The sequence below is a fragment of the Glycine soja genome, chromosome 7, assembly GCF_004193775.1.
Source record: "Glycine soja cultivar W05 chromosome 7, ASM419377v2, whole genome shotgun sequence".
Taxonomy (NCBI): Eukaryota; Viridiplantae; Streptophyta; class Magnoliopsida; order Fabales; family Fabaceae; genus Glycine; species Glycine soja.
In genome coordinates this window covers 2,649,697-2,669,779 of record NC_041008.1, presented here as the reverse complement: position 1 = coordinate 2,669,779, position 20,083 = coordinate 2,649,697, and the positions used below count along the sequence as shown (strand labels likewise).

The 20,083-nt window shown below is 29.5% G+C and overlaps 2 protein-coding genes across 2 annotated transcripts; one reads left to right on the top strand and one right to left on the bottom strand.

Annotated features, from left to right (window-relative positions):
- Nucleotides 1-6,833: 6,833 nt before the first annotated feature.
- LOC114420303 (gibberellin 3-beta-dioxygenase 1-like) lies at nucleotides 6,834-8,876 on the top strand. The gene is made up of 2 exons (XM_028386239.1): nucleotides 6,834-7,376; nucleotides 8,139-8,876. Exons 1-2 carry the CDS (start codon nucleotides 6,892-6,894, stop codon nucleotides 8,788-8,790), a joined length of 1,137 nt encoding a protein of 378 aa, XP_028242040.1. The 5' UTR covers nucleotides 6,834-6,891; the 3' UTR covers nucleotides 8,791-8,876.
- Nucleotides 8,877-15,735: 6,859 nt separating this feature from the next.
- On the bottom strand, nucleotides 15,736-17,196 carry LOC114418132 (probable 2-oxoglutarate-dependent dioxygenase AOP1). Its single transcript, XM_028383315.1, has 3 exons — nucleotides 16,760-17,196; nucleotides 16,346-16,667; nucleotides 15,736-16,135 (listed from the first exon to the last, which is right to left on the bottom strand). Exons 1-3 carry the CDS (start codon nucleotides 17,131-17,133, stop codon nucleotides 15,887-15,889), a joined length of 945 nt encoding a protein of 314 aa, XP_028239116.1. The 5' UTR covers nucleotides 17,134-17,196; the 3' UTR covers nucleotides 15,736-15,886.
- Between the last annotated feature and the right edge of the window lie 2,887 nt (nucleotides 17,197-20,083).

Sequence of the window (20,083 nt, the reverse complement as noted above, 5' to 3'; positions counted from 1 at the left end):
AGTTTATTGCCTCACATTTTCAAAAAAAAAAAAAATAACCATAAGATAAATTTTTTTAATCCATAAGTATCAAAAATAAATATTGAAGACTTTATAATATTCACCGCATCCTAATTAATTAACTCTCTTAATCCACAAGATAACTTTATATATCAATTTAATTTAAAAATATATATTATGTATCTTTTTATTATTATTATTATTATTATTATTATTATTATTATTATTATTACTGAATTATCAATATGTTGTCATAAAATACACCATGTTTAAAGATATAGTAAAAAAGTTATGTATATTTTGTAACGTTTAAATTTTAAATCAATTCGATCTGAATTAATCATTCATATAATCATGACTAAACACAATAAGTTAGATCTATTAAAATATTGAGCTTGGATTAGGCCAAGTTAAATCCATTTAACCTAAATCATGAATACAACTTTACATTATTAATAAATTATATTATACTAAATAATTTAATATAAAAGTTTAATTTTCATATGCACCGTCTATATAATTTTTTTTCCACTGTCAATCAATTTTCATGCAATTGTAGAGCCGCATGTGTGTCGTGTAGTGGGTCTTATCGTGTGGAGCTTCATGCTATATCGTGTGTGGATATATGCACATAGTGGGGAGATTTTATATTATGGATTAAGACTTAAGAGTTGTATGCAGTTCTTATAATTTGGGTTTTGTTCAGGTTATATCTATTTACTTTTTTTTTTTGTCCCAGCATGTAACACATCTTGTGTTGGTCTTGTTTTCATCAATAAAATTCTTTCTGTCAATATATTAAAAGAAAAAAAAACTAAACATGATCTTTAAAATAACTATCATAAAAACCAACAATTTTATCTTTCATAATAATCTATAATTGAATGAGAATTTTTTTTCCATTATGAGTGCATTTAAATTTAAATTTTAATATAAATCCTTATTTGTGAAGTTTATCTATAATATTGTGGTTACTTTTATATCTAATAATAGTATAAAGAGTTTCAAAATAAAAGCAATTATTAAATATAAAATCATTTTGAAAAACAAATAGTGATTAAAATAGCACTTTTATCAACAAGAATATGAAATTTTATGAAATTGCTCACACGCACACACATATTAATTAAAGTATCACTTCTCAATTAGAAATGGTAAGTAAATGAATTGGAAAATTTAAATGTATAATATACTCCATACCTACTTATTTTCCACCAAGAGTTGATTTTTGATATCGAAGACACGTTTTAATATAAAATTTGTAGATAAATTAATTTGATCAAATATTTTAAATAAGTTTAACTGTTTAAAACAAAATTTATTTAACTTAAAAATAAAGATTGATTTGCTCTGACATTTTTGAATTTAGGAAAACATTCAACCATGCGGGTTCTTCATCTTGTAGCATTAACAAACAAGGTAAAAGACACCATATTTTTTGTCGCCATGTACATTAGAAATTTCTTCTGTTCAATTACACCCTTGGGCATGCCGACTTTCTTTTTGTTCCCCTTCCAAAATAAAAGTTGATGCACACCAATTCATATGCACGCGCACGATTAAATTAATAAAAGAAATAGGAGAACTTTAATACATTTTAATTAAGATATATATTGGGAGAGGAAATAGGATAACTTTAATGTATTTTCAGGAAAAAGATGTATGTATAGAGAGGAAATATAAGAAATGAGAAGTATAAGTATTATTAAAAGAAAAATAAGTGATGAGTGAATCCGTGAATCAACTAAAATGTAATTATTTTAATTTAATTATAATTACATTAAATACTCAAAAATATATAATTGCATTAAACACTTAAAGGAGTAATTTATTTTCGAGAAAGATACCTATATCTATAAAAAGAAAATGCATATGATTTGTTTAATTGATCGATCACTCGCTAACTTTGATCTTAACTATAGTTATATATATATATATATATCATCTAAGTTTCAATTCTTATTTCTCACAATAAAAATGCTTCTTACTTAATCAATATTTTTACATGCGCGTGAACGTAAACACACACACACACACACACACATATATATATATATATATATATATATATATATATATATATATATATATCAAGTATATATCAACCATATTTATCATCTCTAAAATTTAAAGGTTGATTCTTTCAAAGTATAAAAGTCATTAAATTGAGATTTGTTGTTTCTAACATAGTCTTTATACTATATTAAGTAATGACATTTAGACAACCTTATATATACCAAACATCTTATTAGTATTAATTATTCATCTTTATCTTTTTTTTTCTATCACCACCTATCATAACAATATTGCTCTCTTTATCTTTTCTTTAGGTGTCATATAGTATAAGGTATTCATTGATTCCCCCCCTACTATATATGTACAAGACTAAAAACCGGTCTCTTATTTGCATGTTAAAAGACTTAATTATAAGTTACTTTTTCATTATATCAATTTTTTCTCATATTATAAGTATAGAGTATTTATTGATTTTGTTGATGATCAATCTTTTTACTTTTTTTATAATAATGATATGATAAAAAAAATTTAAATCAATTCATGTATATCAAATAAGAACACTTCTTATTGTGAGAAATAAGAAATATATATATATATATATATATATATATATATATATATATATATATTATCTTATTTGAATTACTCAATTTTAAAAAAATACATATAATTTTTTATGTGGTCATGAGATTATTAAACAACTTTTAACCTTGATCTTATAAATGGTTGTATGACTCTGATTTAAAGTTGTCATGATGATGAAAATTGTTCTCACTTAATACTCTCTAATCTCTATATACACTTTTTTGTTTAAGTTTTCAGAAAGAATATTTTAACAAATTATACCCTAAAAATGTTTTAGAAAGAATTTACTCTAAGGTATAAATTGTTAAAATATCTTTCTATTTTTTATTTTTATGCAAACAAGTATATAGATAGATAGATAGGGATAGAGATATATTGAGAGAGTTGTACAATGTAGTTGTAAATTACGATTTTGATATTGAAAGGTCATGGATCCAAGTTGTCAAAATATTTATCCCTGTATTTACAGTAACATTAATTCCAACATATGTGGCCCGAGCTAACTCCTTTTGCTTACATGTGAGCAATATTATATGAATATCATGTGTGATGTTGCAAACACACACGAGTCCATGTCCCATGAATTATAGTCATGTACGTAGTACGTACGAGCAATTACAAATTACAAGAGGAGTGCCATCAATGTATTCATTATTAGTAACAAATTAGTAATGCATACTACATATATATATGTGTACGCTCAAGTGAGAACCCGTGGAAACATAAAGTAATCAAGGCGGTTTAAGTAATTTAATTTTTAAACTTTATCGTTTATTACTCTCTCTTTTAATATAATTTTTTTCATCATAATATTAATGTGTGAAGTGATCATTCCTTTTGTTATAAGTTGATTGATCTTCTTTAGTAAGTCTTCATTTTCAACTACATATTTTTCATATCGAACCTAAATCATACTTAAAATATCTAATTTAAATATTACTCAGGTCAAAAACGTGTTACAGTACTCTCTTCATATAGGATGCCACAAATACTGCAGCACAGAAAGGGAAACTAGAGCAAGCTAATACCTGTTGTTAAAGGAATAAAATTAAAGGAAGAAATTAGTAAAAAGAGTACCGTTACTGTTGTCTTTTTAAGGGAGAAAAATTTCAGGTTTTCTAATCAAATGAACAGAAGCATTGGCTTTGGTGATATTATAGATGGGCGACAACCCACAAAATTGTTGTACTGTTATCAAACCATTGCTGATGCCAAATAGCAATAGGCCAACTAAAGGGACATGGGACAGGGAAAACGAAAATCCAACAGCAAAATACCAAAATAAACTTCACTGCTTTTGAGGGCGAGTCCTAGTGCAGCGATAAAGTTATGCCTTGGTGACTTATTGGTCATGGGTTCGAATCCGGAAACAGCCTCTTTGCATATGCAAGGGTAAGGTTGCGTACAACATCCCTCCCCCATACCTTTTCTTGGGAATGATCATATATACAATTAATACAAGTGGAAAGCATATAGCAAATGGAAACATCATCCGATCCAGTCTCATTGTATATATATATATTTATTTTCCATAGTTTATTTAAGACATAAATAAGGGTCAATTTGTTACAGATTCGATAAAAGTTATTATTGTATAAAATAATTTAGTGATAATTTTTTTTCTTATAGGTGTAAGAAAAATCAGAAATTAATTTAGAAACAATTGTATTTTTCAGGTATAATTTATGTTTGTTTAGAATCATAAAGTAACTTTTTAAAAAGAAACAATTGGTTTCATAAGAAGTTATATAATAAAATAATTTTTTATTTAAATTTTTTTCTCAGCTTTTGATTATTCTGAAAACCCGAAACAAAATTACAATTTTTTAATAGTGATTATTATTATCTTTAAAAAAGTGATTTTTTATAAATAAACTGTAACAAATGATTTCTAATTCGATTTTATAAAAATAAGCTCTTAAAGAGTAAATGAGTAAATGACTTTCACATATATATGTAGCATCTATTTCATTTAATTTCACTTAAAAATAAGTTGAAAAATGCTTGCTGCATTATTGCATCCCAGTGCATCACTTTACATTTGTGTGGTGTAAGAACAAAATTAAATTATGTGTGTAAAAGATTAGGTAAAATAGAATTTATTTTTCTTAATTAACAAAGCCTTTCTCACATGTTCAAAAAATAATATGTGGGTCTTGTGTTGTGAAGACAAATGAAGTGAGATTGATGATATTTAAATATAAATAAAATTATACGTGTATTGATAACATGTTATTTACACAGGATTACAGATTGTGATAAAAACGGTATAATATGTCACATCGATAAACGAGGTTTGTGTTGAGCACTTGAGTGTTGAATGTGGATGTAAGATTGCTGCTAGTCATGATGCTGACTACTCAAATGGCCCTATAGTGATTGGGCTGGGGAAGGATCAGAACCAAGCTGGAAGAGTTTGATTTAAATATTTCAGATTTTCTATATTTGAAGACAGAGGCACATGTTGAGGAAGGGCCCCTGCTCTAAGCGCCTTTGCCTAATTTATGCTAATAGACATATTATAATGTGATAAATAATATAATGGGATAAAAGGAAAGAAATTACAAAAAAATAATATGCATCAACTAAATGCTTGTATTATTGGAATGTAAAAAATTCTACTCTTATGATTAATATCTGGGGGTTGCAATGCTTCCCTTTCAGCTTTTCATACTCCAGCCATATTGTTCGCAAAGGATATGTTGAAACTTTCCTTTGCTTTTTCTTTTGTTCTTTCTCTTGACCATGTATATAACTGTTTTTCTTTTCTTCGTTTCCCTTGTCTCTCTTAATTTTGATAGTTGCACATAATTTTTCATTATTCTTTGAAGTTTTTAAATAAGTTTTTTTATTTATTTATCAATAGACACTATTAAATACATTTGTACTTATAAAAACTAATTATTTGCATATGAAAATATTAATAAATTTGGTTGCGAGTCTTTATGATCAAGGGCTTATTAAGTTTGTTTTAGGCGTATATGCAAAAGATAATGATATAATGAACAGTGAGAGTGGAAGTAATTAACTATAAAAATACTTTTATGCTTAAGTCAATGTATTTGTAAAGTAGTCACACATTTAAAACCCCAGTCTTATAATTTTAGGTTAAGAAGATGTGATGTTAAATTTATTTTTATATGATTTGTTGAACGATCCATTAATGAAAATCTCTTTAATATTTATGCTGTTGAATCTTTCAAACAACAGGACTCAAATTTGAATTAAGTCACGATCCCAACATTCGTGTATAGTCACAAAATAATTACTTAAAGCATGAGAAGCATGACTGCATGAGCCAATTACTTATATTTTATGCTTTCGGGCCGGCATAAGAATCGTGTGGTGTAGGCTTCAAATGGCGTATTGGACTTTGGTGTTGGTCTCCTGATCAAGAAGAAAACTGGGTGACAAAGACCAGGTTGAATGTTGAATATATATATATATATATATATATATATATATATATTATATATTCATTCCTAAGGCGTATATTGTTATGATCGAGTTTGAGAGTCTCATATTGGATAAATTGTATCAGAGGGTGTTACTGTTCTCTTTAAAATAAGTGTCATGATTTGATAAAAAGAGGATGATAAAGAAAAAGAAAGAAGATTAAGTGTTTATAATATATGAATGTTGATATATTATTATTTATTTTTTTAAATACCTATTTATTATTTATAACTTTTTTTATCTCTTTCTTCTTATCACATAATATCACTTATAATACTTGGAAATTAAAATAATTTATAAATACTCAATATGTTATATGACACCTAGTGAGAGAGAAAGAAGGATAAAAATAAAAGAAAAACAATGAGTGTTGATTAAGTATTAAAAAATAATAATATTTATATATGATTGCTTATAATACTTATATTTTTTTATCCTTGATCCCTCTTTCACTAAGTGTCTAATAGCATATTTAGTGTTTAAATATTATTTTCCTATAATATATTATAGTTTTTTTTTTTTGACAGAAGGTAACATATAAGATTCCTTAATTTCACTCCATTTAATGATTTATACCTATATGTATTAATTGTATTTGGAAGATATGACGTGTAATGAAAAAGAGAAGAAGAAAAAAAGATCCACAGAGGGCGTTATGAGTAATGAGTGTCAAAACCCAAAAATAGAATTACTCTCCCCTTCTCTTCTGTCTCCCTCTCATTTGGCACCATCCTCTATATATACTCACTTCCCACGACAATGTTTCTCAATCTCAGTAACATATTCCGAAGCATTCAACACAATCTCTTTGGTTCTTAATTTCTTTCTTCAACTATGCCTTCTCTCTCCGAAGCCTTTAGAGGTCACCCCGTGTACCTTCATCACAAACACTCCGACTTCAACTCACTTCAAGAACTCCCTGACTCTTACTCTTGGACACAACCCCATGATCACCATCTCCCAAATTACCCTTCCAACAATAAGACCAAGATCTTTGTCCCCGTAATCGATTTGAACCACCCAAATGCTCCAAACCTCATAGGCCATGCATGCAAAACATGGGGTGTGTTCCAAGTGGTGAACCATGACATCCCCATGAGCCTCTTCAGTGACATTCAGAGGGCTAGTCTTGCGTTATTCTCCCTTCCCCTTCACCAGAAGCTCAAAGCAGCTCGCTCCCCCGACGGCGTCTCCGGCTATGGCCGCGCTCGCATCTCCTCCTTCTTCCCCAAGCTCATGTGGTCTGAGTGCTTCACAATTCTCGATTCCCCTCTTGATCTTTTCCTCAAACTCTGGCCACAAGACTATGCTAAATACTGGTACGTACGTGTTTCTTTTATAGGAAAGACAATTCTGTTCGAGTCGGGTGAAATACTTAACAAACCCTCACTTGACACTTTTGGAAATCTTAATACTAACATTTATAGTAATATGCTAAATAGCTGGATATTATTCCTTCTGTTCTGCTTTTCTTCGTCATCTTCTAATTCTGGTTTTGAAAAGAAGTGAGGTGAAGGGAAGAGAAACACTTTTGCTGATTTTGTGGTGAAGGTTCCACCGGGCAAAGTTAGAAGCCGACTTTCTCATCCTAATGCAAATAGCAAAGATCACTATAATGACACCAAAGGACCCACCCTTATGAAAATCTACTACACTGAATCCACTTGCTTGCCACTGTCATTTTCTTCCAACCCAATAGTTCAACGAGGTGCTCATTTTATTAAAATAATAATAACATTCACACGTACGTAAAACACACATGTGGTTCCTTTTTTACAACTTTATTTTTTATTAAGGAAAACAAAAGGTGGAAAGAGAAACTGAGTTGCTTTTTAAATTTTTAGTATCCTTAAAAATAATACAAGAGTGGTGTAACATATGCTACTAGAAATGTTAGTTGTACTTTTAACTTTTATGTATGTAATATTTTATACAAAAGAAAGAAAGATTTGGAAAAAAGAGCAAAGTATATAATAAAATAATCGATGATGTGATACAGAGAGAAATAAAAAAAATATTATATGAACAATATGATTCTTTTCTAAACATTCCTCTTTGTGGTCTTTTTCTATAATCTGTAGTGATATTGTCGTGGAATATGAAGCAGCCATGAAAAAGCTAGCAGCGAAATTAATGTGCCTCATGTTGGCTTCCCTTGGAATTACAAAGGAAGACACTAAATGGGCTGGGCCAAAAGGAGAATTCAATGGGGCTTGTGCGGCCTTGCACTTGAATTCTTACCCGAGTTGCCCGGATCCGGATCGAGCCATGGGTCTGGCCGCACACACCGACTCCACTCTCCTCACAATCCTACACCAAAACAATGTCAATGGGCTTCAAGTTCTCAAGGAAGGAGAAGGGTGGGTGGCAGTGCCGCCGCTTCACGGAGGGCTCGTGATTAACGTTGGCGATCTGCTCCACATTTTGTCAAACGGGTTGTACCCGAGTGTGCTCCATCGGGTTCGGGTGAACCGAACCCAACAGCGGTTCTCGGTTGCTTATCTATATGGGCCCCCAGCAAACGTCCAAATCAGTCCACATGTCAAGTTGGTGGGCCCAACAAGGCCCGCTCTTTATCGACCAGTGACTTGGAACGAGTACCTTGGCACCAAAGCAAACCTTTTTAATAAGGCTCTTTCAGCGGTTAGGCTTTCTGCGTCTATTAACGGTTTGTTTGATATAAACGAGGATCAGAATAACGACTTTCAAGTGGGCTTCAATCTAGATATTTAGATAGCCATGGGCTTCAACTTTTTTTACCCTTCTCGGTCAAATCTTGTACCAGCCATAAAAGCCAAAAAGAAAATAATAAAATAAAATTTGAAAGACACTATTTGCTTAAATGGAATTAATCTGGTTTGAGGTGGGGGTTCAAACAATAAGTAGTTGGAGAGTGTAAAGAAGATAAGTATGGTTGGCTCCAAAGTAGAGAGAGAGTTAGCAAAAGCTGTTCAGAAGATAAGAAAAACTATACAGTATCATAGAGAGGAGTAAATCCATTCTCAATGTGGTGAAAGGGTTGGATAGAATAGCAGAATTTGAATATTCAATTCAGGTATAGGATGCACAACCCATATTTTCTATCAGAGCATATGACATTTGCTTACAACTTACAAGATTTGGATATTAAATTTTACACAATTTTAATATTGAATTTAAATTCTATACCGGTAGTACAAAAAAGTTACATTTTTAATTAATAAAAAACTATTGTTGATATGATTTTTAACATTAACAAACTTATAATACATAATAGTTTGTAAATGATTGATCATGCATTTTTTTATATTGTTAGTGCATAAATTATCTATTTTTAATATTTTGTAAAAATTGTATAATTTATGCATTCATGAAAAGGCTTGTTTAATAAAAAAAAATGTTTCTATTTTATTATTATAAATTTGATATCTTATTTGCTGCTGTCAAATATTAGTATTTTTTTTATCAGTTTCAAATATTAGTATGCAGTTAAAACAACTCTTTTTGTGTTCTTTGTTTCCTATACCAATTTTCAAAAACAAAACAAAAATAACATGACAATTTTATAATTAAATAAAAAGAAAAAAAGAAAAAACTTCCTGAAAGCAGGCTTACAAAATCACGAGTGTGTGATCGCAGAACGCCGTTCGACCATTTGTGGTTGTCTCATAGATCGACGACGTGAAGTTTTTTTTTGAGTTGATGACGAAGCGAAGAACTTCAAATCAGAGCACATTCGTATGCGTTTCTCACTCCAAACCAAAATAATGCAAAAGTGAGGAAATAATATTAATGTCAATCATATCGATCGGTTTACGAAATAATTGTCTTTAGGCGATGATGTTCTTGTCTCTCTGCAAGACTGAAACCACGTGTTGGTTTCTAGTATAGTGATTAATAAATCCAAACAAAATGGCTAAAAAAATTCAAAGCCGAATTATAGTGATTTTTTTATTTGTTTGAATGATTTTTTTTAAAACTAATATGTTTGATTTGCAGTTTATATTTTTAAAATCAAACCAAATTGAATCAAACTATAATACTTATAGGTGTAAATCGTAATTAAAATATTGGTTGATTTGATTTGAATTTTATTTGAGATGAAAAATCAATCTGAATCAAACAATATATATTTTATAAGTTTAATTTGAGTGATTTTTTATGAAAAGTTTAATCAAACTAAACCATGAACACCTCTTATTTTTAGCTTTTCTTTGGAAAACATGGCAGGTCTTAGTGAAGTGATGGGGCGTAGACTACTTCACCATATTAGATTTTATTTATTTGTTTCGATCTTATAAAAAATTATGACTTAAATAAGTTTAAAATTCATGATAAATAATCAAATTTTATTTTGAGTATCTAATAATTTTTTTTATTATTTTAAGTTTCTGATATATTAAATGTTTATTTTAAATATGTGTAGTCAAATAATTAATGATGTGATATTATCATAATTACGGATAATATTGGATAGATCAGTTTGTAAGGTGGTATTCTATCACTTAATTGATGATACAAACTTAAAATAATTTTTTTTAATATATCGAAGACTCAAAATAATAAAAAAATTTATTAAAATCCAAAATAAATTTGATCATTTATCAAGGCCTTTCAACATAATTAACCCAAAAAATTATACTCTTTTTTCCATTAAAGAAATTTTTTAACTGATTATTAAAAATCATTGGAAATTATAGTATATAGCTACTATGTCTTCTTCACATATGTTCAAATTATTTAAGATCAATTTCTATCATATTTTCTTTTATCACAAGTGTTATCTTAACTTTTTTCTTGATGCATGCATTTACAACCTTTACTTTATAATATACTACCTTAATTATAGAATAAATGATACATATATTAATAGTATAATTTTTTTATATAGTCATTTAATAATAAATAATTATATATAATAAATTTGTTAGGTTTTATAATAATTAGATTAGGAATAGTTTTTAATTGCTTGATAGTTTAATTTTTTTTATAATAATAGAAAGTGTCACTTAAATTCTAATGTAAATTAGGGACTTTAAATAAATGTCATATATTTCTCCTACTTCTTCATTAAATTTATATCAAACAGCATTAATGAAATTTAATTTGTCTGAAAAATTCTACATTAAGAATTTTTTTTTAACTAAAACATCAATATTGTTGCCACGTAGAAATTTAGTCGAATGTTAAGCTAATTGTTCACAATGATTTGTGCTAAGAAGGTGACTTTGCTTCTTAACTATTCCAAAGAGCACTTGGTGTTGAAGGATTAATCAGATTTGTGTGGAAGCAAAATGATAAGCAATGAAAGGAAGTAAGGGCAATATAGCGATAAAAGACAGTAAAAAAAAAAAATAAAGAAAATGTTGAGTAAAAATATGTATATTTGATTGACCTGTTGTGTTTGGAAATTACCAGTACAAGACGTCAAGACCTATTTAAATTGCTAAAGATTCAATTATCACATTTTTTCTACTTAACATGCAACCGTTAAAAACATGACTTGTGTAGCTAATTTTACAACGGTTCAACTTTGTGGTTACATTCAGCTAATTAATTTGTTTATACATAATAGGTTATTTATACATAATATGAAAGAGGCATTGCATGTTTGCACTATCATGCTCCTTAATTATATCCCTTCGATTATAAGGTACAATTGTTAAAGTGGTTCAGAAATTTGGGAAGAATATGGTGATCCAGAAACAAAAGGAAGTGTTTACTAGTACAGATGTTCAACAATATTATAACTCTCGTGTTATGTTATGTATGTCAGTATGTGGGTTACAAGGGTTGTTGAAGAATGAAAGTGGCAAAATCATGAAGTTTCAAGTGTAGAGACAACGGTGGTTGTTATGTTGAGTGCTTAGGGTGTGTGAGTTTAGGAAGAGCCCATTTGATTCATCTTTTCTTCAATGTCAGCATATATATGTTCTAAAGCAATTTTGTCATAGACAAATTTTTATCCTTATCGAAACTGAGTTTGCAACCTTACCCACATTCCGGGATTTTAGTGGTAAATAAGAATCTGAAAGTAGCAGGCAAAACTCAATTATGCATTTGATCAATCATAAAATATTCAATAATAGAGTCTCCCCCTCCCCCTCTTTTGGTATATGTATGGTGGATCTTAGTGGTTGGTTTTTGAAATTTTTATTACTTTAAAAGAATGTGTAGAACCACCTTGTTAAGAGTTGTCCCTTTCAAATTTAGAGTTATTTGCCTAAACTAATTCTATATATTTCTTAATTAATGGTGTTAGCTGAGAAACAGTTTCAGCTGCATAAGTATATTGATTCTAATTTTATAAAAATAAAGGGTTAAATATGTTTTTAGTTCCTCTAAAAATGAAAAACATTAATAAATTTCTATTTTTTTTTATTTTTCTCACTTATTATAGGATTTCTGAAGAAGCTAATTAAGGCAGACAAATTTATTTACTATATATATCACATATATCATTGTTTTCTTTCTCTTATTGATCAATTTCGGATTAAAGGAATTATAGCTAATAATCTTGAAGAAAATGTTGTAAAATTAATTTTTTATTTCTTGATGTATAGTTATAAGGAAGATCTTGCTGGAGTATATAGGATAAATGTTCGTTATAAAACTAATGAGTTCTAAACATGTAATATTTTATTGTTTTTTCTTATCACAAAATACAATATTTGATCATATTTTATTTATATCATTTTATTGATAATAAAAGCTAAATTACTTATTGGAACAGTGATGTGCATTGTTTCGTCAAAATGATCAATGAATCATTCCATCTGATAGTGACAAAAGGGATAAAAAAGCTCAACAAACTAGATTGCCACTACTAGTTACTTGATAAAAAAGAAATGCTCCACAATTAATTGACTATAGGAGGATATATAACGGTACGGTACTCCTAAGCTATGTTTGAATTTCTCGAGCGAGTGTCTGAACATATTTGCATTAATACCTTGCTTTAGTATGTGTTAGTTATACACACATACACATTACAAAACTAAATGCTAATACAACAAAATGCTAAACACACAAATTTGGTATGATATTATAGGTATGATATATCCTATGAAGAGTACCGTAAAGAGATGTATGTTGAATTATTATCCTTGTGTATCCTTGACACATTTCACTCACTTTAGACTCCAAAATAATGAGAGTCTATAGCACCAAATTAAAGCACGCACTCTTCAAAGTTTAAATGTGTATAATGTATTGTATGCATAAAGCATTGGAATGAAATTTTTGCTTCAATTTTTTGAGAAAAAAAGAGTTTTGTGGTGTGCTAGGATTATGAACCTACGAGACAAGATGCTTGATTTAGTTTATACTTGATGCTAAGGTAGTTTAAAGGACTCCATCATGAAAATGACTGAAGTGCCAAAAAGCAAAGGACAGCTAAAACTTGAAACAAATAATTGGTGACTCCCCTGGGCCAAATCCAACCTTCTTTTTGTGGCGGTGTTGTGTTTCAAGCACGGGCAAAATGCTTTAAGAGCTCAGAACTATACTTGAACTGACATGTTTTGTAATTATTTTGAGTTACATTATGCGATATACTAACTATAACATAAGACTATTTTTCTCTTTTCTAATGAACCCAAATTAGGACTTCGATAAATAAATTTTGTCAAATGCCACGTTAGGCTTGTTTGTTGGGCAATATATCAAAATCAATCGCAATCACATCAACTTCAGATTGTATGAGCTAGTTTCGTATTATGATGTTTCATCAAACTTTTCAACACAGACTTAACATTCAAATTTCCCAATCATATGAAGTCCAAAGTGACATTGTTTTTTTTTTTTTTAAGTACAAAGTGACATTGTTAGGAACCAAGAATATCCTAACACAATGTAAGGATGAGAAAGATCTATATATATTATCTTTTGTATATCCTTTCTCTCTTCTGATCCCACCATACAAGTAGAAAATCTATGACCGATTACAAGTATTATTCGGTGCCATAAGAGCTATAAAATCCTTTTCAAATCATATGTAAATGACTGCTTTATCCTTCGTATGTTAGCCCTACATTGTTATCCTTAACCTTATCAATATGATCGAGACGAATCTTTCGGTATGAAGACGGCTCAACCTCCGTGGGTCTATTATTTCTATTATTATTTTTAACTCTTTAGTTTATAAGAAAAAATAGATTTAATTAATTTAAAAATTGACTGAGAAGTAAAATTTAACAAAAATTATTTTCATTAAACATCAAACGTTAATATTATCTTAATGATTTGACCTAAAACTTTAACATTATGGAATTGTGTCTAATCACTTGATTGTAGGTCTATTATTTAATTACATTTAGAATAACTCCAAATACCGAAATCATATTGGTTTGTTAATATTCCCTGATACATTATACCTACCAGACGGATTGGCTCCTAGTTAAGCAAAAGTTTCATGGAATCTTTTTAAGAGACAACGTCACTATATAACCTCCTTGACGTTATACCATCATAGGATCTTTTTAAGAGATACCTGCACTTACCTCCTTGACGTTAGTAACATGTTACACTTTCACGTTATTTAATTGAATAATTATACCCTTATCTTTCCTGTCGGAGTTCCCCTAATTTTTCTTTTTGAGAGGATATATATTATAATTTATATGGCCTTATAAATTCTAAATGAGAAACTTGTTATAATGAGAAAATGCCAATTTTTAATGATAACCTTTGGATGAAAATTAAAAAATAATAGATAACCGAGGTCAAAGATTTAATTATTTATAAACACTTTTTATGAGATTAAAGATTAAATTTGAATACTATTTGAATGATTTAATTTTAAATTTAACATATTAATTACTTATGGCAAATAACTTAATCTGCTATTTTTAATTTTGATCGAAGGACTAAGTTCTAATTTTTTTAATTAGAATTTGATATGTCCTTTATATGAGAGAATATTAAAACATAAGAACTATAAATATAAACTATTAGATCATATTTGAATAGTCAAAGATTAAAAGAAAAAAATATATGACTTTTTAAAATGATCATGTGACTATTAATTAAAATAAATCATTATTTAATAATTAATTAATGTCAAATTTTAAATATAAAATTGTTATTAATTAATTGTTAATATTTTAAGATATAAATTGATGCAAATCGAGAAACTTGTGTGACCAAATAATTAAAAACAAATTAATTGAAATAACAAAAATAAAAAGTGTTATTGTACAGAAACAAAATATATTGTGTTATGTGCTTTAATTTCGTTATTGATCCAACTGTTGTGCTTGAAAATCTCCTCTTTAAATACCACCACAGTGTTTTTTGCCATTATATATATGACATGAGTGTACTGTTGGTTGATCACCATCGTTTTTATCATTATGTTAAATTAAATTGTAAGAAAATAAACCCGGCCAAGGAAATTGGGGTTATGTCAATATACTACAGTAGGTTAGGAAAAGACTAGTTCTCGGGTGACATGCTAATAATGACGCCTCATCATTTCTTAGTACAAGAAGCTTCACGCCATCACTCAATTAAATCTAAAATGAATGGTTGGTCCTTAAATTTTGAAACCATTGTAGAAGTCATTATTGTTCCCTACGTACGCACCAAAATCATCTTTCTGATACTCTGATACCAATCTAATAACCACTGCTCCCAATAAGTTTTAATTTTGTGTCAAAATAAGAACTTCGAAAGGTTGATTAAAATCACCAAATCATGTAATGTAACGCTTTGCCTTTCAAGTTTCAATTGGAGAAATTCACAGCAAACACATATAGCGAGATATTATTAAAGTCCAAGGTAAATTGTCTAGGGAACATTTGAACACACCACACTGTTATTGTTATGGTACATCACAAACAATGGCTTCTCAAACACCACAATAAGTGCGCAGTGCAAATTGATCTCTCTGGCCTTTTTCAGTGTAATAATACTTGAGAAACTCAACATGATCAAAAGGCTTAAAGAGCAGAGGGTGTTCCTCATCCACAAGCTCCTCTGGGGCTTTTATAATGTTCCCTCCTTTGGGGATAGAGAACAGCCCTGCAGAGTATCTTGCCTCATTCCCACTCATCATCACTCGGTGAAAGGGTGAATGCAGCCTTCCGTTTGACCATGCCTGCAAAATTCATGTCAATAATAAATTTTCACTATGATTCAATAATAATCATTTTTACAGCAAATGATCTATGCACTAAGTTTACACTATCATCTAACAATAAATTATTATATAGTATAAGTTTATTCACTCTTGCAAGAATTATCTTAAAAGTGATGCTAACTGTAATTTCTGATTGGATTTCAAATGCAAGTGATGAATAGAATTTACATGGAGAGAGTCACCAATCATGACAACGAAACTGTCAGGGGAAGGCCTGTAGCTAATCCATTTTCCATCTTTGGTCATCACCTCTAAACCCTCCACTTCATTTTGGTACAATATGGTCACTATGTTCTTGTCTGAGTGTGTTGTGAGGCCAACCTTTGTGTCACTGGTTTGAGGGCCTTTGTATTTCATAACCCGGAGAAGATAATTGGTTGAGTTCATGTGCTCCTCCAAGTACTTTTCAACACCCAAACTCTCCAAAATCATCTTCCTGATAATCTGATCCAACTCTGATAGCTGCTCAGAGAAGGATTGTATAGTTTTGCTGCAAAATTTAAAAGACAAGTTAAGAAAGAGGTAAAAGAAAAAATGGAATAGTTTACAAAAACTGTGTTTTAAATTTTAATAGGTACATGCCTAAAACTTGGGTTTCCATGAGGCCACATGATGTTTGTCATGCTTTCTACATTTTCATAGACATTTGCATCATCAATGCCCATACTTTCAAAAAGTGGGACCATAGGATATTGCCCAACATAACCATGATAAGGCTTCTTAGACACATTGAGTATCTTTGTTTGTAGAGGGAGATCAAAGAGCTCTTGTAGTGCAGCAAATATGGCTTTGCGAAGTTCTAAAGGAACTTTTTCAAAAATTGCTTCAAAGCAACCATAATCTACTAGTGCCTTGTGGACTTGGGATTTTATTGCCTCCCAATTAGGATTGTTGGCTTCCAATTTGAGGTTAGTGAAGTCGATGACCGGAAGCTTTAGAGTGGCTTCTGAACCCATATCTTAATTTTTTTCTTCTCTAATTTGATTACAAGGTTGGAGGATAATGCTTAATTTAAGCTGGGTTTGAAGCCATTATATATAATAGGTATGCTCTATACTGTAATGATACTATGAAACGTTTTAATAAATTGAGGCAACATTTTATATAATTGAGGTGACATTTATAATATTAAAACATTTTTTTTGGTTCTATGGTACGATTGAGAATGCATAGTCACGTAGAAAAAAGATTCTTCCGACTTCACTTCACTTGAACCAAGCAGATCAGTTGGCACAACAAATAAAATTAGTTCGGCTTCGGCTTCAGGCTCTCTTTTGGGCTTATTTTATATTTCCTATAATTTGATGTTTGAGGCATAAAAAAATAATAACAAGAGTAACTGTACTGTAATCAACAACTGAAAAAGACTCACAGCTTGTGACTAAAGTCTAAAGCCTTTAGTTAATTCATGTGAAATTCGATATAAATTAGTAAATCTTAATTATTCAGTCTATTAACTAAAGAATTTGATTATCAAAGAATCAGGAAGAACCAATAGAGAGCAAGTTCAAACTGATTTATTTTTACCTTTCATTTTTTAAGTCAACAAAAAATAATTTTATCTGATGATGTTAACATTAAATACAATTTTTGTAGTTTTTGTTTATTTGAAAAAGAATTATGGCATTGCCAAGTACAAAAAAAAATGTTCTATGTATAATAGTTTCGTATAATACCAGTTTTAATTATACATGCAACGAGTTTTAAAACACTTGTAAAACCTAAGGTGACTCATGCAATTGCACGGAAATTTTACTAGTTTATAAAACAGAAGAAAGTACAACTAAAATAATAGTATAGGAAAATAAAGTACTTTTTATATTAGAAAAGAATAAAAATTGTTTGTATAAAGATAAAATAAGATCTGTTAAGGATTGGGCCTAAGCCCAAGCCACCTTGCATCATCAGTAAGCCCAAATTTGTATCAAGTGAATTGAAGACAACAATCAATACTAAAACTTTGGCCATGTGACACTGACTTTAGTCTAGGTCTTTTTTTTTTTCTAATTTTTTTTAAAGACATCTTTAGTGAGAAATTTACTACTAACTTTCACACCTCAAAAACATCCACCAATTTAGACTTCTAAGCTACTGGAGTCTGGACCTCCACCAAGTCATCAACCATAGTTCTGACCAAACAAGATTATTAATTGGAGGCCAATGATTCTGAGTTCCAACTTCCAACCCAACGTAAGAACTTAAAAGTAAGTATAATCACGACACTGCGATTAGACAAATAAAAATTGTCTAATGAATAGTGTTCCTATTATATTGAATTATTATATTATAATGTATGGAATATTCGATTAGATGAATGAATTTAAACTTAAGGCAACACTTTGATGTTATTGAATATTTAAATTATGTATGTAATCATTGAAAGGTTAGATCATGACAATCAAAGAATATTGATTGGTGGAGGACCATTTAGTAAAATATATTAAATGAACTTAGAAAAAGGGAATCATGCTCTTGTCGGATCTTTGACATATCATGATATTGGTATCATATGTACAAGTTGTGTCTGGACCACCCTAGAAATTAATCAACTTCCGTACAATTATTTTCAGTAGATAATGGTATTAGACAGCACAATTTTAATTTTTATAACAATTACGCAGAGATTAATTGTGGTACCACCATGTGTCATAGTCCTGTCTCGTATCTTTCTGAACAAAGTTTGATGTTTCTCTTCATGTGTTTTACTAGCTTTTTCTACGGTTCCAAGAATTAGCTGCTAGCTGTAAGTGTCTACTGCATGGAATCAAGAACAGGAGAGCTTAAACAAATTAATATGCACGATGATAGAAAATATCAGTATAATTTTTTCTCCGTGTAATTAATTAAAATGGACAATGAGAATCACAAAAAGAACAAGAGTAAAAGAATGACGTCAAGTACTTTTAATGAGAAAAACTCTCTCAATGTAAAAGAGAAAAAATCACAAGAGTTAATCTAGGAAAATGTCTCTGCCATTAAAAGTAGGATTTTTTTTTTTCTGATGTATAAAAAAAAGAAACTATTTTTTTACCATCACATGCATTTTAAAATGAATTTTGTTAGTGTTTCTCATTTGTTATATTTAAGACCTAGCTAACCTTATTATAATATTTAATCATGCAGACTTTTCTGTACCTGATTATCTCTTCAAGTTGGAATGAAGGAAACAAGTTTCGGAAATATATAGGTAAACAATGTCCTAGAAAATCTTTGCCGTGTAACACGATACTAGTATTAATTAAGTAAATGCACACGAATATGCGTAAGAAGCGCTACTATTATTATCCATAGGCTTTTCTTTATTGTTCTTGCGAACCCGTTATAGTCCTTGAGCCATTCACAGACCCACAAAGTGCTCACATAACATGGTAACCCTATCAGCTATACAAAAATACAAATTAAATGAAATATTTTGTTACGTCTGTATTTATTTAATTTGTCCCTTGTGATTGATTGAATGGTATCATAAAAAATTCTATATGCTCCGAAAAATGCTTGTTTTCCAACAAGAGCATGATAATATTTCATATTTCACATCCTTTTCTGGTTTGTTTTAATTTATGTATATTGTTTTGTACCTCGGGAATATAATATTATTCCTCTTCTATCAACTTCTGGCTCCAATATAAAATTTTCGAGTTTTGTTCATGTTACATGTTGCAAAGCTTAAGTAAATGAATAATGCTATGCTTCTTTAACCTATTATTGCTTTCATCACTAATATTCCAATCCCTTTATTTGGTCTATAAATAATTTTGATTTCCATATCTATAATTTTAAATGCTATCTAATTGGATTGAAAAGGCTATAATTCTTACTTAAACGTGAGATTTTCAATTAAAGTTTATAATTACGTGAATTATTGCTTGAAGAGAGAGATGGGGGGGAGGGGAGAGCCAGGGAGAC